General features: G+C 34.8%; 1 protein-coding gene across 1 annotated transcript in view; it reads right to left on the reverse strand.

The window, feature by feature from the left end:
• Window positions 1-16,249, reverse strand: part of Smc1b (structural maintenance of chromosomes 1B) — a 59,005-nt gene that overhangs the window by 28,305 nt on the left and 14,451 nt on the right. Inside the window, exons 7-12 of the mRNA XM_051189551.1 lie at window positions 15,556-15,696; window positions 11,077-11,159; window positions 10,047-10,254; window positions 8,222-8,407; window positions 5,846-6,025; window positions 2,516-2,662 (exon numbers count right to left, since the gene is read on the reverse strand). Coding sequence (XP_051045508.1) covers window positions 2,516-2,662; window positions 5,846-6,025; window positions 8,222-8,407; window positions 10,047-10,254; window positions 11,077-11,159; window positions 15,556-15,696 — 945 coding nt within the window. The remainder of the gene's footprint in view (window positions 1-2,515; window positions 2,663-5,845; window positions 6,026-8,221; window positions 8,408-10,046; window positions 10,255-11,076; window positions 11,160-15,555; window positions 15,697-16,249) is intronic.

The raw sequence follows: 16,249 nt of genomic DNA on the forward strand, positions 1-16,249 counted from the left end.
CTAGGAGCCTACTCTGCTTTAAGTCTGGTTATAATAGGTCTAGAGGCAACTACTGGTGGGACCCAAAGGACATACGTATTATCAAATACTGAAAAGGCAAGGGGTGACAGTATATCTTCTATGGAGGGTGGAGAGACTACTTCCTTAAATAAACCTTGAGACTATGAGGGTTTGAAGTTCTCAGCTTCGATAGGGTCCTCTTACACATTCTTATTACAAGTTATGGATCCCATTCTTTACCAATTAATGTCTTTATTTTAACTGCTGACACCCTCTGAAGCTGAGACTTGAATTTTTGCTGTAATTCAGCCAACCTTATAATGACGACTTCAATTTCATTTTCTGCAACTTGAGATGTGGCTGCTGGAGAAAGATTCTCTTCCAAGACACACTTAAAACCTTTAGATTGTTACTGCACATCTGGAGCTGGTCAATTTTATCAATAAGTTCATTGTTGTCTGTCACCATATTCTGAGATGCTAGAAGTTGGTTAATTTTTATCATTACTTCTTTTCCTTTGTCAATTTATGCAGAGATGTTAGAAGCAAGTGACCAATATCATCATTTCCCACAAACTGTCAAAAGTTTTATATACAGAGTCACCAAATCTATTGCTATTCCCAATTGGTAAATCAGAATAATCAAATGCATTTGCCTCCTTAAGTTTGTAAAATAGTTCACACTATGGGTTTTCATTAAATACTGTCTGAGCTTCCAGGAGAGGCTTCAGCAACTTTAAGTGCTGGCAAATTGGAAAGCCTATTACAGATACTTAAAATATTCATCCTTATTCTTATGTTACTATAGAACACTTTCTGGTACCAAAATCTATATTAGTCAGGGTTCTCTAGAGTAAGCGAAACTTATACCTACACACCTACCTACCTACCCACCCACCCACCTACCCATCCATGAGATTTATTAGATTGATTTATAGAATGTGGCCCAGCTAATCTAACAATGGCTGCCTATGAATGGAAGATCCAAAAATTTAGTAGGTCTTCAGTGTATGAGTCTGGATGTCTCAGTTGCTGTTCAGTATATGCCAGAATTCCAAAGAAGTAGGCTGAATGCCTGTGAAAGAATGCACTTACTAGCAAGGTGAGAGCAAGCTGGAAAAGACTGAAGATTCTCCCATACCCTTATATGGGCTTCTTGTAGAAGGTGTGGCCCAGATTAGAGGTGGGTCTTCCCACATCAAAGATATGGAAAAGCAAGCAAAACTCCCTCACAGGTGTGCTTCTCCATTTTGGGGTTCTAATTAACAAGAACAGCCATCACATTTTCTTCAGTCCCAAACCAATTACTCTTTTACTTGGTATTTTAATTAGGCCTAGCTATTGAATTGGATAAAATGCCTTTTTCTATATACAAGCATATAATTTTTCTAATTCATATATTGGATTACATTATCAAATGTATCCTAATTAGGTTTTCTATTGTTGTGATAAAAACACCACAACCAAAAACAACTTTAAGAGTGAAGGGTTTGTTTACTTCCAGGTTAACAGTCCATCACTGAGGGAAGTTAGGAAGAACTCAAGGAAGGCAGCAACCTGATGAAAGCAGGAACTGATGGAGAGGACATGGAAAAGTGCTGCTTATTGGATTGCTCATGGACTGCTAAGCCTGCTTCTGTATAGCACCTAATGCCACCAGCTCAGGGGTGACACTGGTGACAATAAACATTCAATACTCAATTAAGAAAATACATCACAGACCAATATGGTAGGAGCATTTTCTCAATTGAGGTTTTCTCTTCCAAAGCAACTCTAGATTATGTCAGTTTGACATATAAAACCTATTAGCAATGTGTAATATCAAAACATCCATGTGTTTTTGGGACAAATTATATTCAGTCATATATATTCTCTTACTCTATTGATGAAGATTCTATACTGACATTTTATTTATAAATTATGCATTTAGAGCTGAATAAATGGCTCAGAGGTTAAGAGTATTGGCTGATATTGCAGAAGACCTGGGCTCCATTCCCAGAACCTACATGGTGGCCCACAACCTTCTGTAAATGCAGTTCCTGGAGGATTTTTTTTTTTTTGAGACATAGTCTCAATATGTAGCTCTGGTGCTACTAGAACTCACGCAGATCCATCTGCTTCTGCCTCCAGGGTGCTGAGATTAAAAGTGTGTGCCACCATGCCAGGCCCTAATAAATCTTTTTAAAAATACAAAGAAATGTACAGCATATATGAGTAACTACTAACTTAGTTATTACACAAAAAGGTAACAACACCTAATTACAAAAATGTGTGCAGGGAGCTAGATGTAGTGGCACACATTTATAACCCCAGCACATGGGAGGCAAACAGTTTGAGGCCAGCTGGTCTATAAAGTGAATTCCAGGATAGCCAGAATCAGGCCTTGTCTCAAACAAACAAACAAACAAACAAAATAAAAAGGTACAGCAAACAATTCACAGAACTTAAGAAAAATGACTTTGTTTTTGAATAATTATTTTCCTTAATACTTTGTAACTTTTATGATGGTGATTTACCTTTAGCTCTTGAACTAGTTGGCCTCTTTTGTCTCTAAGACCATGCAACTCTTTCTCATCCCAGCATAGAGCCTTGTGTTTTAAGTCACTTGATCCTCCAGAGATCACTCCAGATTTTAAAAATAGTGTTCCATCAAGTGCTACTGCCTATATAATAAAAACATTTTCCCTTAGAGAAATGTATTTTTAGACAATTTTTGAACTGAAATTTTATAAATGTGAAAAACACTTTCCAAATTTTACTAATAAAATACTGCTTTATGAAGGAATATAAACAACAGATATAAACCCATTTTTACTAAGACTAGGCAATAAATTAAAAGCAACCATAGAGGTTAAAAATAAGCTGTATATTAGCTCCAAAATACATAATATTGAGAAGCAAAAACTGTATTTAATATCAAATAATTTGTATTACATAATCCTGTTTTGAAGATTCTGACATATACATCAATAGCTTACTATGAAAATGACCATAATAACCTTAGGATACCCTAAAACAATTGCATTCTCCAAAATGAATATAGAAAGAAATTTAAAATAAAAATTGTCCAGAGTTTATAATGTTCTAAATGAGTGCTTTAGTGGAATAAATTAATTAATTTTCAACATTTTATAACTGTTTCTACTTATTAGACTGAAAAACATTCCTGGCCCTAGTCCTCCCACAGCTTTCCCTAGAGATAATAAAATTTGTGTGTATATTCTTATATGTTTTCCTGAACATATTTTGCATGTACAAATAAATGACTTTAGGCATTCTAGTACACATTAGGGTACATTTGTCAGGGTGGCTGTAAGGAGAAAGAACCTAAAGCCTAAGTCAAGCATACCAGGCAGGCACTCTACTCTCAGCCTTATATATTGTTCTTTTATTGATATCCTTTTTCTTAGTTTTTAAAAATTTATGGGTATAAGTGTTTTGCCTATATATATGTATATGTGCCATGTGCATGCCTGGTGCCGTGGAAGCTAAAAAACCACATCAGATCACCTATCAAAGGAGTGGTAGGCGGTTGCAAGGCACTATGTGGGTGCTGAGAATTGAACCCAGCCATCTCTCCAGCCCCTATAAAATAGAGTTTTAAAGATTGTATACAGGTATAAGGCCATTTGTCCCTTCATTTAGCACATATTTACAGTTTATTTTTTGTTCACAACATGCTTTGTTTAATTATATTGTATCTTGCTCTTAGTATTTCAGGATTTTAATCTGGTTTATCTGTATCTCAACTATAGTCCAGAAATGTAAAAAAAAAAAAAAAAAAAAATCTTTTCTGTGTTTTAAGTTGGGTAAAATGATTTGGATATAGATACCACATTTCCACAGAAAATCTCTCATCTGCACTTTGTGCTTTTGATTTCCTATAGACTTCCCATACTTTAAAATTTCACATTTCAAGTGACACTGTACTGGCTGCTTTCAGAAGACCTGAGTTCGAGTTCCAGCATTCACATGGAAGCTCACATGTAATTCTGTAACACCAGTTCCAAGGAAGCTGATGCCCTCTTCTGGCCTCCATGGGTACACAGACATACATGCAGGCAAAACACCCATAGACATAAAAATTAAAGCCTATTTTATAGATATACATAATTTTATAAGTATACAATTTTCACATAATAGGATACCTTAATAGGTAGCATTAAACTTGCTTATGTTTAACATATAAAAATCAATGATGGTGGTTACTAAGACAGTGATCATATTGTCCTTAATATTATTAAGAAATACCAAATGTATGCAGCATTAGTCATGTTAGAAAAAATGATCAATTTAAGAATGGAAATTCTCAGAAGAACAGTGTTTTGTATTGCTATTTTGATACTAGGCATTTTACATAAATGTTAATTGATCATGAAGCTGAGGACTTACTGGGGACTATGTGCTAGGCATTCTGGAAGCATTATGTATGATGTTCTTAATGTAAGCTTCATACTCTTATGAAAGAGTATTATTGCCTCAATTTTAAGTAAGAAAAAATTAGAGTTTCAGAACTTAAAGTCATGCAAGCAATTACTATATAAAACCATTAGTCTTACTTTATGGCTTAGGCACTGAAGCACTGATATGCTTTATAATAATATTTAATTACCTGAATAATACTTTAGCATTGCTCAATGAAATACAAACTACTCAGGTGAGAAAATATATCTCTGCCTTACTGTTCTAAGACAATGTTTCTTACTGAACTAGAGCTTTGTTATTTAGATTAATCAGATTTGGGGATCCAAATGTTTCTGCCCTCTAATGCTAGAGTTATAGGCATGTGGAGCCATGCCTGGATTATGTGGATACTATGAATTTGAAGTCTGGTCTGTATGCTTGTAGAGGAAGAATTCTTATCCACTAAGCCATCTCCTTTACCCTAAAATATTTATTTTTGAAAGAAAAGTCACTACCTTGAAACACTAGTATTCAGTAACACTTCAACTGTTCTATTATAAATCAATTTTGTTAAACTTCGATGTATGCCTGGCAGTGATGGTGTACACCTTTAATCCCAGCATTGGGGAGACAGAGGCAGGCAGATCTGAGTTCCAGGTCAGTCTGGTCTAGAGAGTGAGTTCCAGGACAGCCAGGGCTACACAGAGAAACCTTGTCTTGAAAACAACAAAAACATTTCTATGGGGGGGCTGGAGAGATAGCTCAGGGTTAAGAGTATGGGCTGCTCTTCCAGAGGTCCTGAGTTCAAGTCCCAGCAATCACATGGTGGCTCACAACCATTTATAATGAGATCTGGTGGCCCCTATATACAAAATAAACAATCAAACAAATAAACACATTCCCATTAAGTTATATAGGAACAAAGAATGTAAAGAAAGCAAAAAGAAAATCTTCCTGTTATTCAAATGTAGTACATAGAAAAATGCAGGGAAAATACATGATCTGCAGGCATGTATTCCAAACAAAGTGAAAAACTCAATTGCCTTAGGATACCACAATAAATCAAAGTTCTAAAATACAATTTGTGATATAAAGAATGCTATACAAATTAGTGTTATAAGACTCAAATGAAGAGCTGAGGCTGTAGCTTAGTTGGTAGTGTGCTTGCTTAAGCATATAAAACCCTGGGTTCAATCTCTAGCACATACAACTGGGCATGATAGTGCATAGTGCAAGCCTATAATCCCAGCACTTGGGAGGCAGAGGCAAGAAGATCAGAAGTTCATAGTTATTCAACATCAACTGAAACCATCTTATGTAGTCCTAGGTTGCTGGTTCTTATTAAAAAGAACATACAAAAGCATGTGTAAGAGAGGGATAAAAGGAGAGGAGAGGGAGAGAAGACAAGAACACTTTGCTGGAAGTGTTATTAAGTCTCTCACCTTTCGTCTTTCAGGCCCACCAAATGCAATATGTCTTGCTTCTTCCACAGTCTCACAGACAAGGCCATTTCCACACACAAACTGAATCACTTTCTTTAACTGAGGAAACTGAGTCTTTATAACATCAATCATCATTTTACAGCCCTTAATTTCCCTTAGTCGTTCATTGATTGGCTTGATCTGAGGGTTAAAAGGAGATGTGGTATATTAGTTACACTAAAATAAAAACCAAATACCATATTCTTTTCACAGCATAGCCAAAAGCTAACAATGTGCTCTTATATGCAATGAACTTTCAACAAGAATATAAGAAACTTATGTCCCACATTATATCATGTAATTTTTCCAAAAATAGGAAAATTTCATCAAAAGCCAGAAGAAAGGACTTTCAGAGTCACCTGCCACTAACTAGTTGGAACAAAACAACATACGAAGTGTATTGTGTGCGCTGGAGAGATGGCTCAGCCATTAAAGGCTAGGCTTACAACCAAAATATAAGAAGGGCTTTGTGTTAAATCATAAAACACATTGGAATACATTCAGCCCTTAGATATATGTACCCAAAAGCAGCACAATACTTACAGATTTAAAAATAGAAAACCCTCTATACTGAAATGACTAGGTCAGCCTTCAGATCATAGACGTACTTTCAGATTTCTGTCTACAAGTCTTAAGTTTATCTGTTGTATATTACTGAAAACTAGCAAACATGATCTTATTTCTGTTAAAAAAAAAACAAAAAATTCCAATATATGCTAAAAGGTGCATATGTATGCACTTGGGAAAGATAAGATACATATACACTCATATATGTTCATATGTTCATATGGCCTGAATGAAGAGAGAAACCCTACAAAGTAGAATTTAAGAACTGTACCCTTAAAAAAAATTCCTTTCAGAATTAATATATTTATATGTAAGGTTATTTTTTACATTTATTTATTGTGTGTGTGTGTGTGTGTGTGTGTGTGTGTGTGTGTGTGTGTGTGTGTGTGTGTGTGTCCCCGTCCTCTAGATGATTCTGGAAGTCAGAGGACAACTTATGGGAATTGGTTCCTCTCATTCTACCATGTGGGTAGAGGAATGGAACCTTGAATTCAGGTTGTCATGCTTGGTGGCAAATCCTTTTTATTCACTGAGCCATTTGATGGCCCTGTATAAAATGTTTGTTGTCATTTTTTTCCTATATAAGATTTTAATTAAAATTTTTTTTTGTCTGCAAAGGTATTTGTGCACCATATGCATAAAGTGCCCACAGAGGCCAGAAGAGGGCCTATGACTGGAGTTAACAGATGGTTGTTAGCTGCTCTCTAACCCAGGTCCTCCATTAAGAGCAGCCATTGCTCTTAACTGCTAAGTCAACACTTCAGATTCTATCAGATTTCTGTAAAATATGTGTTTGCCTTGAAAAAATGAGTAACAAAAATGATTTCTACCTTTAATTCCAGCACTTAGGATACAGATGCAGGCAAATCTCTTAAAGAGTTTGAAGCCAGCCTGGTCTGCATATTGAGTTCCAAGGCCAAGTGAGACCTCTCCTCCCACCCCCCAAAAACACAACAAAAAATTGTAACACGCAAATGAATTAAGATTAAAATTTTGTCATGGGCACACACATAAGCAAAACTATGGAAGCATAGCACAAAAGGTGAATGAGTCTGACCTTAACACAGCTAGCATTTGTTGACCCCACTCCTCTGTGTAGGCACTGCATCAGGTAAAGATCCCTTGCAACAAGATGATTTATTCCTTTACATCACAGATAAAGAAACTGAAGTTCAGAAGACAACCAACTAGTAGGGTCACTTTGGAGTAGTACCAGGATCCATGCTGTACAGGCCTGTGCTCTTAATCACTATGCACTCTGCCTGCAGTTCAGAGTTTAGACCACTGAACTAAATACAACATTCTCTTCATTTGTCAATGAAAAGAATCTATAAAAGATAGTAATAACGAAGTTCCTTTTTAAAATTTGGTCTGCTCTACAAATCAGGACAGACACTTATACCTGAGTTACCAGTTACCAACATGTATGTCATAACCTACCTAGTTCTTATACTTTGTTACAAAACAGAACATATTGTTGGTAGTAAGCAGAGCTGTGTACTTCTCCAGTGATGGAACTGAAGACATTTAGAATTGTAGCAAAACTAGATTAGGAAGAAAGAAAGCAGTTGCTTGGTATTATTCACCTGCCAGTTCAGATACACCAATCATTTGAATGACTGGCTAACTGGCATCCAAGTTACATCACTACCACCCACACCACTCCTGTCACATAGCTACCAGTTTGGAGCAATAAAGACATTAAAGACATATTAAACTAAATACATTAAATTTGGTAACTAATAAATACCAAACATTAAAAATTCTTACATCAAGGTAATCTAGAGCAAGGAATGTCTCAGGTTCAGCTCTTTCCTCCTTCAGAAATCGAATACAATCTTTTGCAACCTTTTCTGAGGCTACAACAATGGCAACCATGTACCGGCCAAAAAGCTTAGTCACAGCCAGCTGGTATTTCTTATGAATAGGATGACACAGATCAAGCAGTCGTCCAAACTTAAGATTTCAAAACAGGAGAAAAAACAAAACAAAACAAATACATGAATGAGAAACATATAACTGTTTTCTAATGTAACAAAGCAGCATAGCTAATTGTATAAAATTTGTGTCTAATATTCATATTTAAAATTCAATTGAATGCTTAAATATTTTTAATATTGTCAGCTGTTCAGACTTTTCTTTTAATATAATGGACAACCTCTTGACTGCTTTCCCACAGTATGAACCAATTGCCCTCTTTGAGCATTAAGTGACTGAATCCATATTCCTGCTTTACCCACTCTCCTTGGAGGACTGGACATATAGAAGGGCTCAGCTGATGCTTTGTAAAAGTACAGTTTGAGTATCTCATTCTCTCTCTCTCTCTCTCTCTCCCTCTCTCTCTCTCTCTCTCTCTCTCTCTCTCTCTCTGGAGTTTTTAATTAGCATCCTGTTTCAAGGCAATTATATCCTCTGTAGGAAAACATACTTTATATGGTAGGAGGGATTCAAAATGGCCTCTCAACTTAATGGGGAACTCTGGAGGAACCTTTCATTGAGAAAACATTTGAGGTTCCCCATTAATTTTCTAATTTTAAAAAGTAATTCCCTCTACTTGGTAAAGTAAACAAGTATAGAAGTTGTGCTTCTTGTCAAATTAAGGCATACTAGGTATGAATTTTCAGGATTTAGTCAATTAACCAGTTTGGCTTCATTGAGTTTGGAACAAGCAATCCTATACTTAAACTGCTGAGCCATCTCTCCTTTTACCCTCCTCTCCATTTACCCTCCTTTTAAAAAGAAATCTGCACTATTGCCATTTTCTGCTATTAGATGATTGCTGCACTAGTGGGTTATTTAAAAATAGAGTTGTGTCATTTTGCTATGAACTGAAGATTCAGCAACCTAACCCTAATTTTTTATTATTATCATTATTCATGATTCAAAGTAAAGATTAAGCAGTAACACCAAAGACTTGGGGATATATATCTCAGTTGGTAGAATGCTTGCTCACATACATGAGGCCCCAGGTTTAGTCCCCAGCAACACACACACACACACACACACACACACACACACACACACACACACCACATTTTTCTGAAAAAATAAAGTTCTATAAAGACAATATAAAGGAGATAAAGTAGGTGCTTTGAAAATGTAACAATATGAAGGCAATGATTAAGAGTCAAATACTAAAAAAAAAAAAAGCCATAAAAAATCATAGGGCACACTGAGGCAGAAGTAAGGCACACTTTCTATATAATAGAAAACAATGTTGTGAGGCTAACACCCCATGTGACAGAGAATATCACTGTATTTTGTACTACTGGCTACAGTCAGAAAATTAAAATATAGCATAAATACCTGTCAAAAATCATGAAGATATTCATGCTTAGGATATAATATAAACTGGCTAAGTAGTGTATTCATGTAAATGTTTCTTTTTAATAGTTGCTTACAAACAAGCACAATCTGAAATTACTTACTTCTTGCTCTGTTTACTACTATATTTTAAATATAAAATTGTCAAATATAAAATACATTTCTAAAATACTTCTGCTTCCTTACAATGGTTCTATTTTCAATCTGAATTAAGAAGACTATTTTTAGAAATGAGTAAGTGTAGGCTCTAAAATATATTCATTCTAATTACCACAGAATCTGGGTAAAGTCTTTTAAGATTTTCCAAAACTTCAGCTCTCTTCCGTTGACGTCTTCCCTCATGGTTATCAATGCCAGCATTCTGCAATTCACTTCTAATAAAACTCAATTCTTCATTAACTTCAGACATTCTTGATTTTGTATCAGCAATTTCTTTCATCAGGGCTTCTTCTTGCTGTTTTTTATCTTTCAAGCAATCTCTACAACAGTAACAAGAATAACCACCAACAATTTGAGAAGTTAACAGGTTAAAACAGTCTTGTCTGGCACTGAATGAGAATGGACTAGTGCTCTATTAATTAAAAAATAAATACGAAAAACCATCCAACACAAACAGGCAAAAGTGTGTTTATTGTTGTTCGTTTCTTTGAAAATACATATTTCTGGTTACTACAAGTGTAAGTATAGACCAATATAAACAAGAGCAACCATCACATGCTTAATAATATAAATGCAAAATCAACTAAAATTCCTTAGTGGTAGATTAAATACTTTATAGTAGCTTTCATGACATAATTATTTTTAAACGTTTTGAAATTTATTTTTATTTGTATGAGTATTAGCCTTTATGTATGTCGGTGAACATTTATGTAATGTCCATAGAAGCCAGAAGAGGGCATCATATCCTCTGGATCTGTTATAGACGGTTGTGAGCCCAACTGTCATGTGGGTACTTTGAATCAAACCTGTGTTCTTTAGCAGAGCAGCCAGTGTCCTTAGCCACTGAGACACCTTTCCAGCCACCATAATTCATTATTTATTCTTGAAATGTCAATATCTAAAATAGATTTAAGTATCTTCATTGTTATATATTTATATTTTCAAAATTTAACATTTTATTCACTTTTATTTTCATTTTTAGATATATTTATTACATGGTAACTATAATTTTTAGCAATCCATAAATAAATGGAAGACACTGAAGTGAGAATATCACACAACAGTAACATTCATTCACTATTTAGAGAATACACTGGATCATTTAGATATAAGAAAACTGCAAAGATTATTTTTCTACTTACATGCATGTCTTTGTATATTCCTCCAACTTCTCTATTCGTTTTTTATGTTCTTCTATTTGCTCTTTTATTTGTTTTAGATTTCCCTATGATAGGAAATAAAAACTAGAATCAAGTCCAACATTCCAAACCTATAAAATGACACAGCTAGAATTATATTGTAAGCTGTTAAATGCTTGAAATGTATCAAATATTCTGGCACAGCTGAGGGACCAGGCCAGTGGGAAAATATAATTGTAACAAAATAGCGTCCAACGTGGACCAAAGAACTTTCACTTAAAACTTGACAAAAGCTTAAAAAGGTTTTAGAAAAAAAAGAACAGAGACAAGCAAGGCTTCTTGGTAGCATCATTTTTCTCAGTTGGGCTCTGTTTTGCTAGAGACAAGCAGAGATTTGCGTGGCTCCTTTAAGGGAGGTTTCCTGATTCAGCATAGTGGCAAAAAACTGCAAAGCTTTTAAAGAGCTCTGCTAACAACTTAATGGTGTGTACGAGAGCTGGCAATGGCAGTGGCCACATCTCCAAGCCGGTTGCATTGAACAAGGCAGTGAGCACAGCTCTCAGTTCTGGCAGTAAACTTACCCTCACCACCTACACCCACTATCTTGGCCAGAAAAAGATAAAGATTTACAGTAAAGTCAGATTCAGATTAAGAAAAACCTCTAAAGGATTACAGTGTGTTTTAAAATATATGTAGGCTTGGGAGAGAAAAAGAAACAGGATAAAAGATTTAAAAAAGAATAATAAAAAGAAAGAGAGTAGCTGGGTATGGTGGCACACACCTTTAATTCCAGCACTCAGGGAGGCAGAGGCAAACAGATCTCTGTAATTTCAATGTAAACCTAGTATACAGAGTTAATTCCAGGACAGATAAACGTTACACAGAGAAACCCTCTCTCAAAAAATGAAAAAAAAAAAAAACAGAAGTAAAAGAAATAAATGAAAAAGCCTTGTAAAGATGGAAAGCACAGAAGCACAGAGTCTGGATACTGTATGCTATGATATTGTCTTTACATTGCTCAATTACTAAGGAAGAAATAATTGCTACAATACACTTGATTATCAATACTGCTAAATTAATCCAATTTAAATATTTTAAAAATGCTTTGACTCAAAAATTTAAGTCTAAGGACAGGTTACTGGGGAAAAGGATAACTATTTTTGTTTTCACAGAAAATAAAAAGCTGGATTCCTTTCCAGACTAACATGGTTTTATCACAAGAACCCTTGAAGCAGTGTCCCAGGTGATCCAACATTCACAACAGCTGTGACAAGACAGCCTTGCAGACCACTACAGCCAGGATTTCTTAAGATTCCCAAGACAGCGGCCCCCTACCAGCAGGAAGCAGTTTGGAAAGAACGATGCCAAAATTCCCAAATATTGTTTATAAATGCTTGTTTTCACTTATATGGGGTTGGTTATAAATGGTTAATGACCACAACCAATCTCTTTAAAGGTAAAAAGGGGATTATGGATTTTCATTGATTGATACAAATTTAAGGTCAATTTTTGATATGTATATTTCTCCTCTTATTTAGGTTATTATGTTTATATAGCTCATTTAGAAATGTAATGTGTAATTTAGTACAGATTTTAGATATATACCTATGATAGTCAAAACTTTAGTTAAGCTTGTTAGGATTTCTAGATACACAGAGATGTATTTGAGATGAATAGGCATTCTTCAAACCTTTCAAAGACCTACAGAATATGGAATTTAAAATGGTTTAGGGTTTTTCTTGATATGAGACTTAACTGCTCTTGGCAACACTACCTGAGTCAGAAAAGAAGATGGACATTGAAGAAACGCATTATGGAGTTTACTTTCAATATGACAAGACTAGTCATTTGGGCAAGATATTACTCTTGTCTGCTGTATAAACAGGACATGCAGGACCCACAGGAAAGTGACTGCTGATACAAGATGGACATTAGCAAGATTTAAAGAAAATATTTCATCATCTATCCTATCTTTGTGAGTCTAAAGTCCTATATGTAAATTATCTTTAATCCTAACTAAGGAAAACTAAAATCCTGCTTCATGGTTCCTGCTTCATGGAAGAGTCTGCCAGACAGTCTACAGGACATAGAGAAAAATGACTAACAAACTACCAATAAGGTGGACAGTTTAAAGTTTCCTGCTTTGCTGAGGAGTCTGCAAGACACACTATGGCCTATGGGCTGAAGATGGAACATTACAGAAGAACTTCAGGTAACTGATCAGGTAGCAAGATGTCTTTGTTATTTCTAGAATTTATATATTATCCTTCTGAGGTCTTTGATGGAACTGAAAACAGATAGTTATGATTTTAGTTTTCCTTAGTTAGGATTAAAGATAATTTACATATAGGACTTTAGACTCACAAAGATAGGATAGATGATGAAATATTTTCTTTAAATCTTGCTAAATGTTAACTGTGGTTCTCATTTGACAATTGTTTTGTTATATATTTTGCTTTATTAAGGTTAAAACCCTTCTTTTTATTTAGACAGAAGAGAGGAGATAATGGGAGATGTCATTCTGTAAATGTTTCTCTTATTGGTTCATTAATAAAGCACTGTTGGCCAATAGGAAAGCAAGATAGGCGGGACTAGGAGACAAGGAGGAGTTGGGAAGTAGTAGGGAGGAGTTTCAAGATGTAGGACAGGAAGAGCAGAATTCTGGCCCCTCTCTCCTGTAAGATAAGACCACGTGAAAATACTTAGATTAATAAAAATGTGTTAATATTTAAGACAGAGATAGCCAATAAGTAATGCTAGTAACAGGCCAACAACATTATATCTAATATAGCATCTGTGTGTTATTTGGGGCTGGTACAGCTGAGGGACCAGGCTGGTGGGAAAACATACTCATAACAATTCCAAACCTATAAAATGACACAGCTAAAATTTATTATATTGTAAGCTGTTAAAAGCTTGATATGTATCAAATATTACTACATGAAAATTTTTAGGGTTTGTGTGATGACTTAGCAGGTAATGGTGTCTTCTGTTAAGCCAAGTAATGAACTGAGTTCAATCATCAGGACATCAAAAAAGGGAAAAATCCAACTCTCAAGTTTTCCTCTGACTTCTACATATGCATCACAGTGTGCTTGGGTATTCACATGCACAAACATATAAATAAATGTAATATTAGTTACCCGAGTAACGAGTAAAATTAAAATGTCATAATTGGAAAGGGTAAAGACTGAAGAAAATTTTGGTGAAAAGATCAGAAGTTCAGTTTGTGGTCTAACTTTGAGATATTTGTTTAACACCCAAACTGGAGAGCCTGAAGTAGCAGCTGGAGATACATGTGGCTGGAGTTTTGAAAGATGGAGAGCTAGATGCTCAAACTTTTAGTGCAGTATTTACATAAGTATAACCACAAATTACCAAGTCAGTGAATACAGGTAAGAGAAAAATCATTACTTAAAAACAAATTGGGCTCACAGCAGCATTTACAATGCTCTATACACAAATATCAGGGTGGTTCAGAAAAACTTCATAATGTATAATAAACTTTCATTGTTGAATATGCAGTAACAGTAGTTTTATGCTCAATCCTTAGTCTTTAGAAAAGGAACCATGGAACATTTAGATGGAGTGACCACTGAGTTTGTCCTTCACTGTAATATGCCTATCCTTACTGTACACACAAATGCAAAATGCAAGGCCCAGAGAAATATAATAAGTAACAAGCAAGATAGACAGGATGGGCTGAAAACCAAGTCTGCCTTACTCTGAGCAAGAATATAACACTACCTTAATAGTTCCAACATAGAATGACTAGCTCCTCTTGGGCTACAGTCATTCATCATATCTATGGGGAAATAATTTCAGAACCTATGATTGTTAGTCTAATTTACATATACTCACATGCTTATATAAAATGGCAGTATTTATATATAATCAACATATATCTATTCCTCTATACTTTAAATCAATCATCTATGGAAGACTTACAATACCTGGTACTCTATAAATATATATAATATGTATAATATATGTTTAATATATAATATATAAATAGGTATTATATTGTATTGCTTAGGGAATGACACAATGTACATAGAAAATGTTCTTTAAACACATTTTTACCAGTATTGTTGATCCTTGGTTGAGTGTACAGCTTCAAAACCCACAAATACAAAGAGCTGAGTGTATTTATTGTCCTTTGTGCTCATCTCTATGATGAGACTTACTCCCCTCATTCCACTGAACTAAAGTGCATTGTCAGACCAGCCTCATTACTATATACACAGAAAACATTTCCTGAACACAGGAACAAAGGCACTGCCTAAGTATAAAAGTGCATCAATTATTTTGCTGTGCTATGGAAGTCAAGCCCAGGACATCAGTCTTCTATATGCTCTTAGCCCCTCATAATTTCTAAAATTTGTTTGATATAAATCCATTTATATGTTGAAAAAGTAGTATACATGGGAGTAACATCTCACTGCAAATAATTCTAAACTATGACCATATAATCCATGGTACCTGAGTGTCTCCATGCCTCCTCTTTTCAAATGCCAGTCTTTCTCTTTCTGCCTTCTGTTCCCACTGCAGTTTTTCCAGTTGCTGTGTCATTATAGCTACCTTCCGTCTTACTTGCTCCTTAAGATCTTTGTAACGATCCAGCTATACAAACAGCATTGACACATTACTCACCTAAATGAAATTATTTGTATGACATCCTGTTCTCATCAAAATCTTTATACAAATTAGATCATAATTAGACATCTCTCCAGGTAAAATATGTGAACTTAGTATGAAAATTTCCTTATTAAAAACTCTTTAGATAGAACAACAAACTAATCAAGACAAATTCTATAATAAGGTCTCTGACAGAAAATCTTGAGAAAAATCAATCTAGAAACCTAGTCACAATTACTTTGGTGTATGTATGTTGTGACACAAGACTAGCATAATTCAATGAAAGGAATGAATAATGATACTTTAATTGAAAGGATGTTTGAAAACTGAGTTACATTCTTGTAGTTTAGTTTACTGATTAATAATTTTAATTCTGTATACTGCATTACATTGACTATTAACTCATCACTAAACAGTTAAAATTATCTTAAGTAATTTCCTCTATCAATTAAGTCTCTTCACAGCTACATATATCTGATCTTTAAGTTTATATAATATCCACAAGAGAATTGTTTTATCTTTAAAATAGTAACAATTA

Source organism: Phodopus roborovskii, unplaced genomic scaffold, assembly GCF_943737965.1.
Source record: "Phodopus roborovskii unplaced genomic scaffold, PHOROB, whole genome shotgun sequence".
NCBI lineage: Eukaryota > Metazoa > Chordata > Mammalia > Rodentia > Cricetidae > Phodopus > Phodopus roborovskii.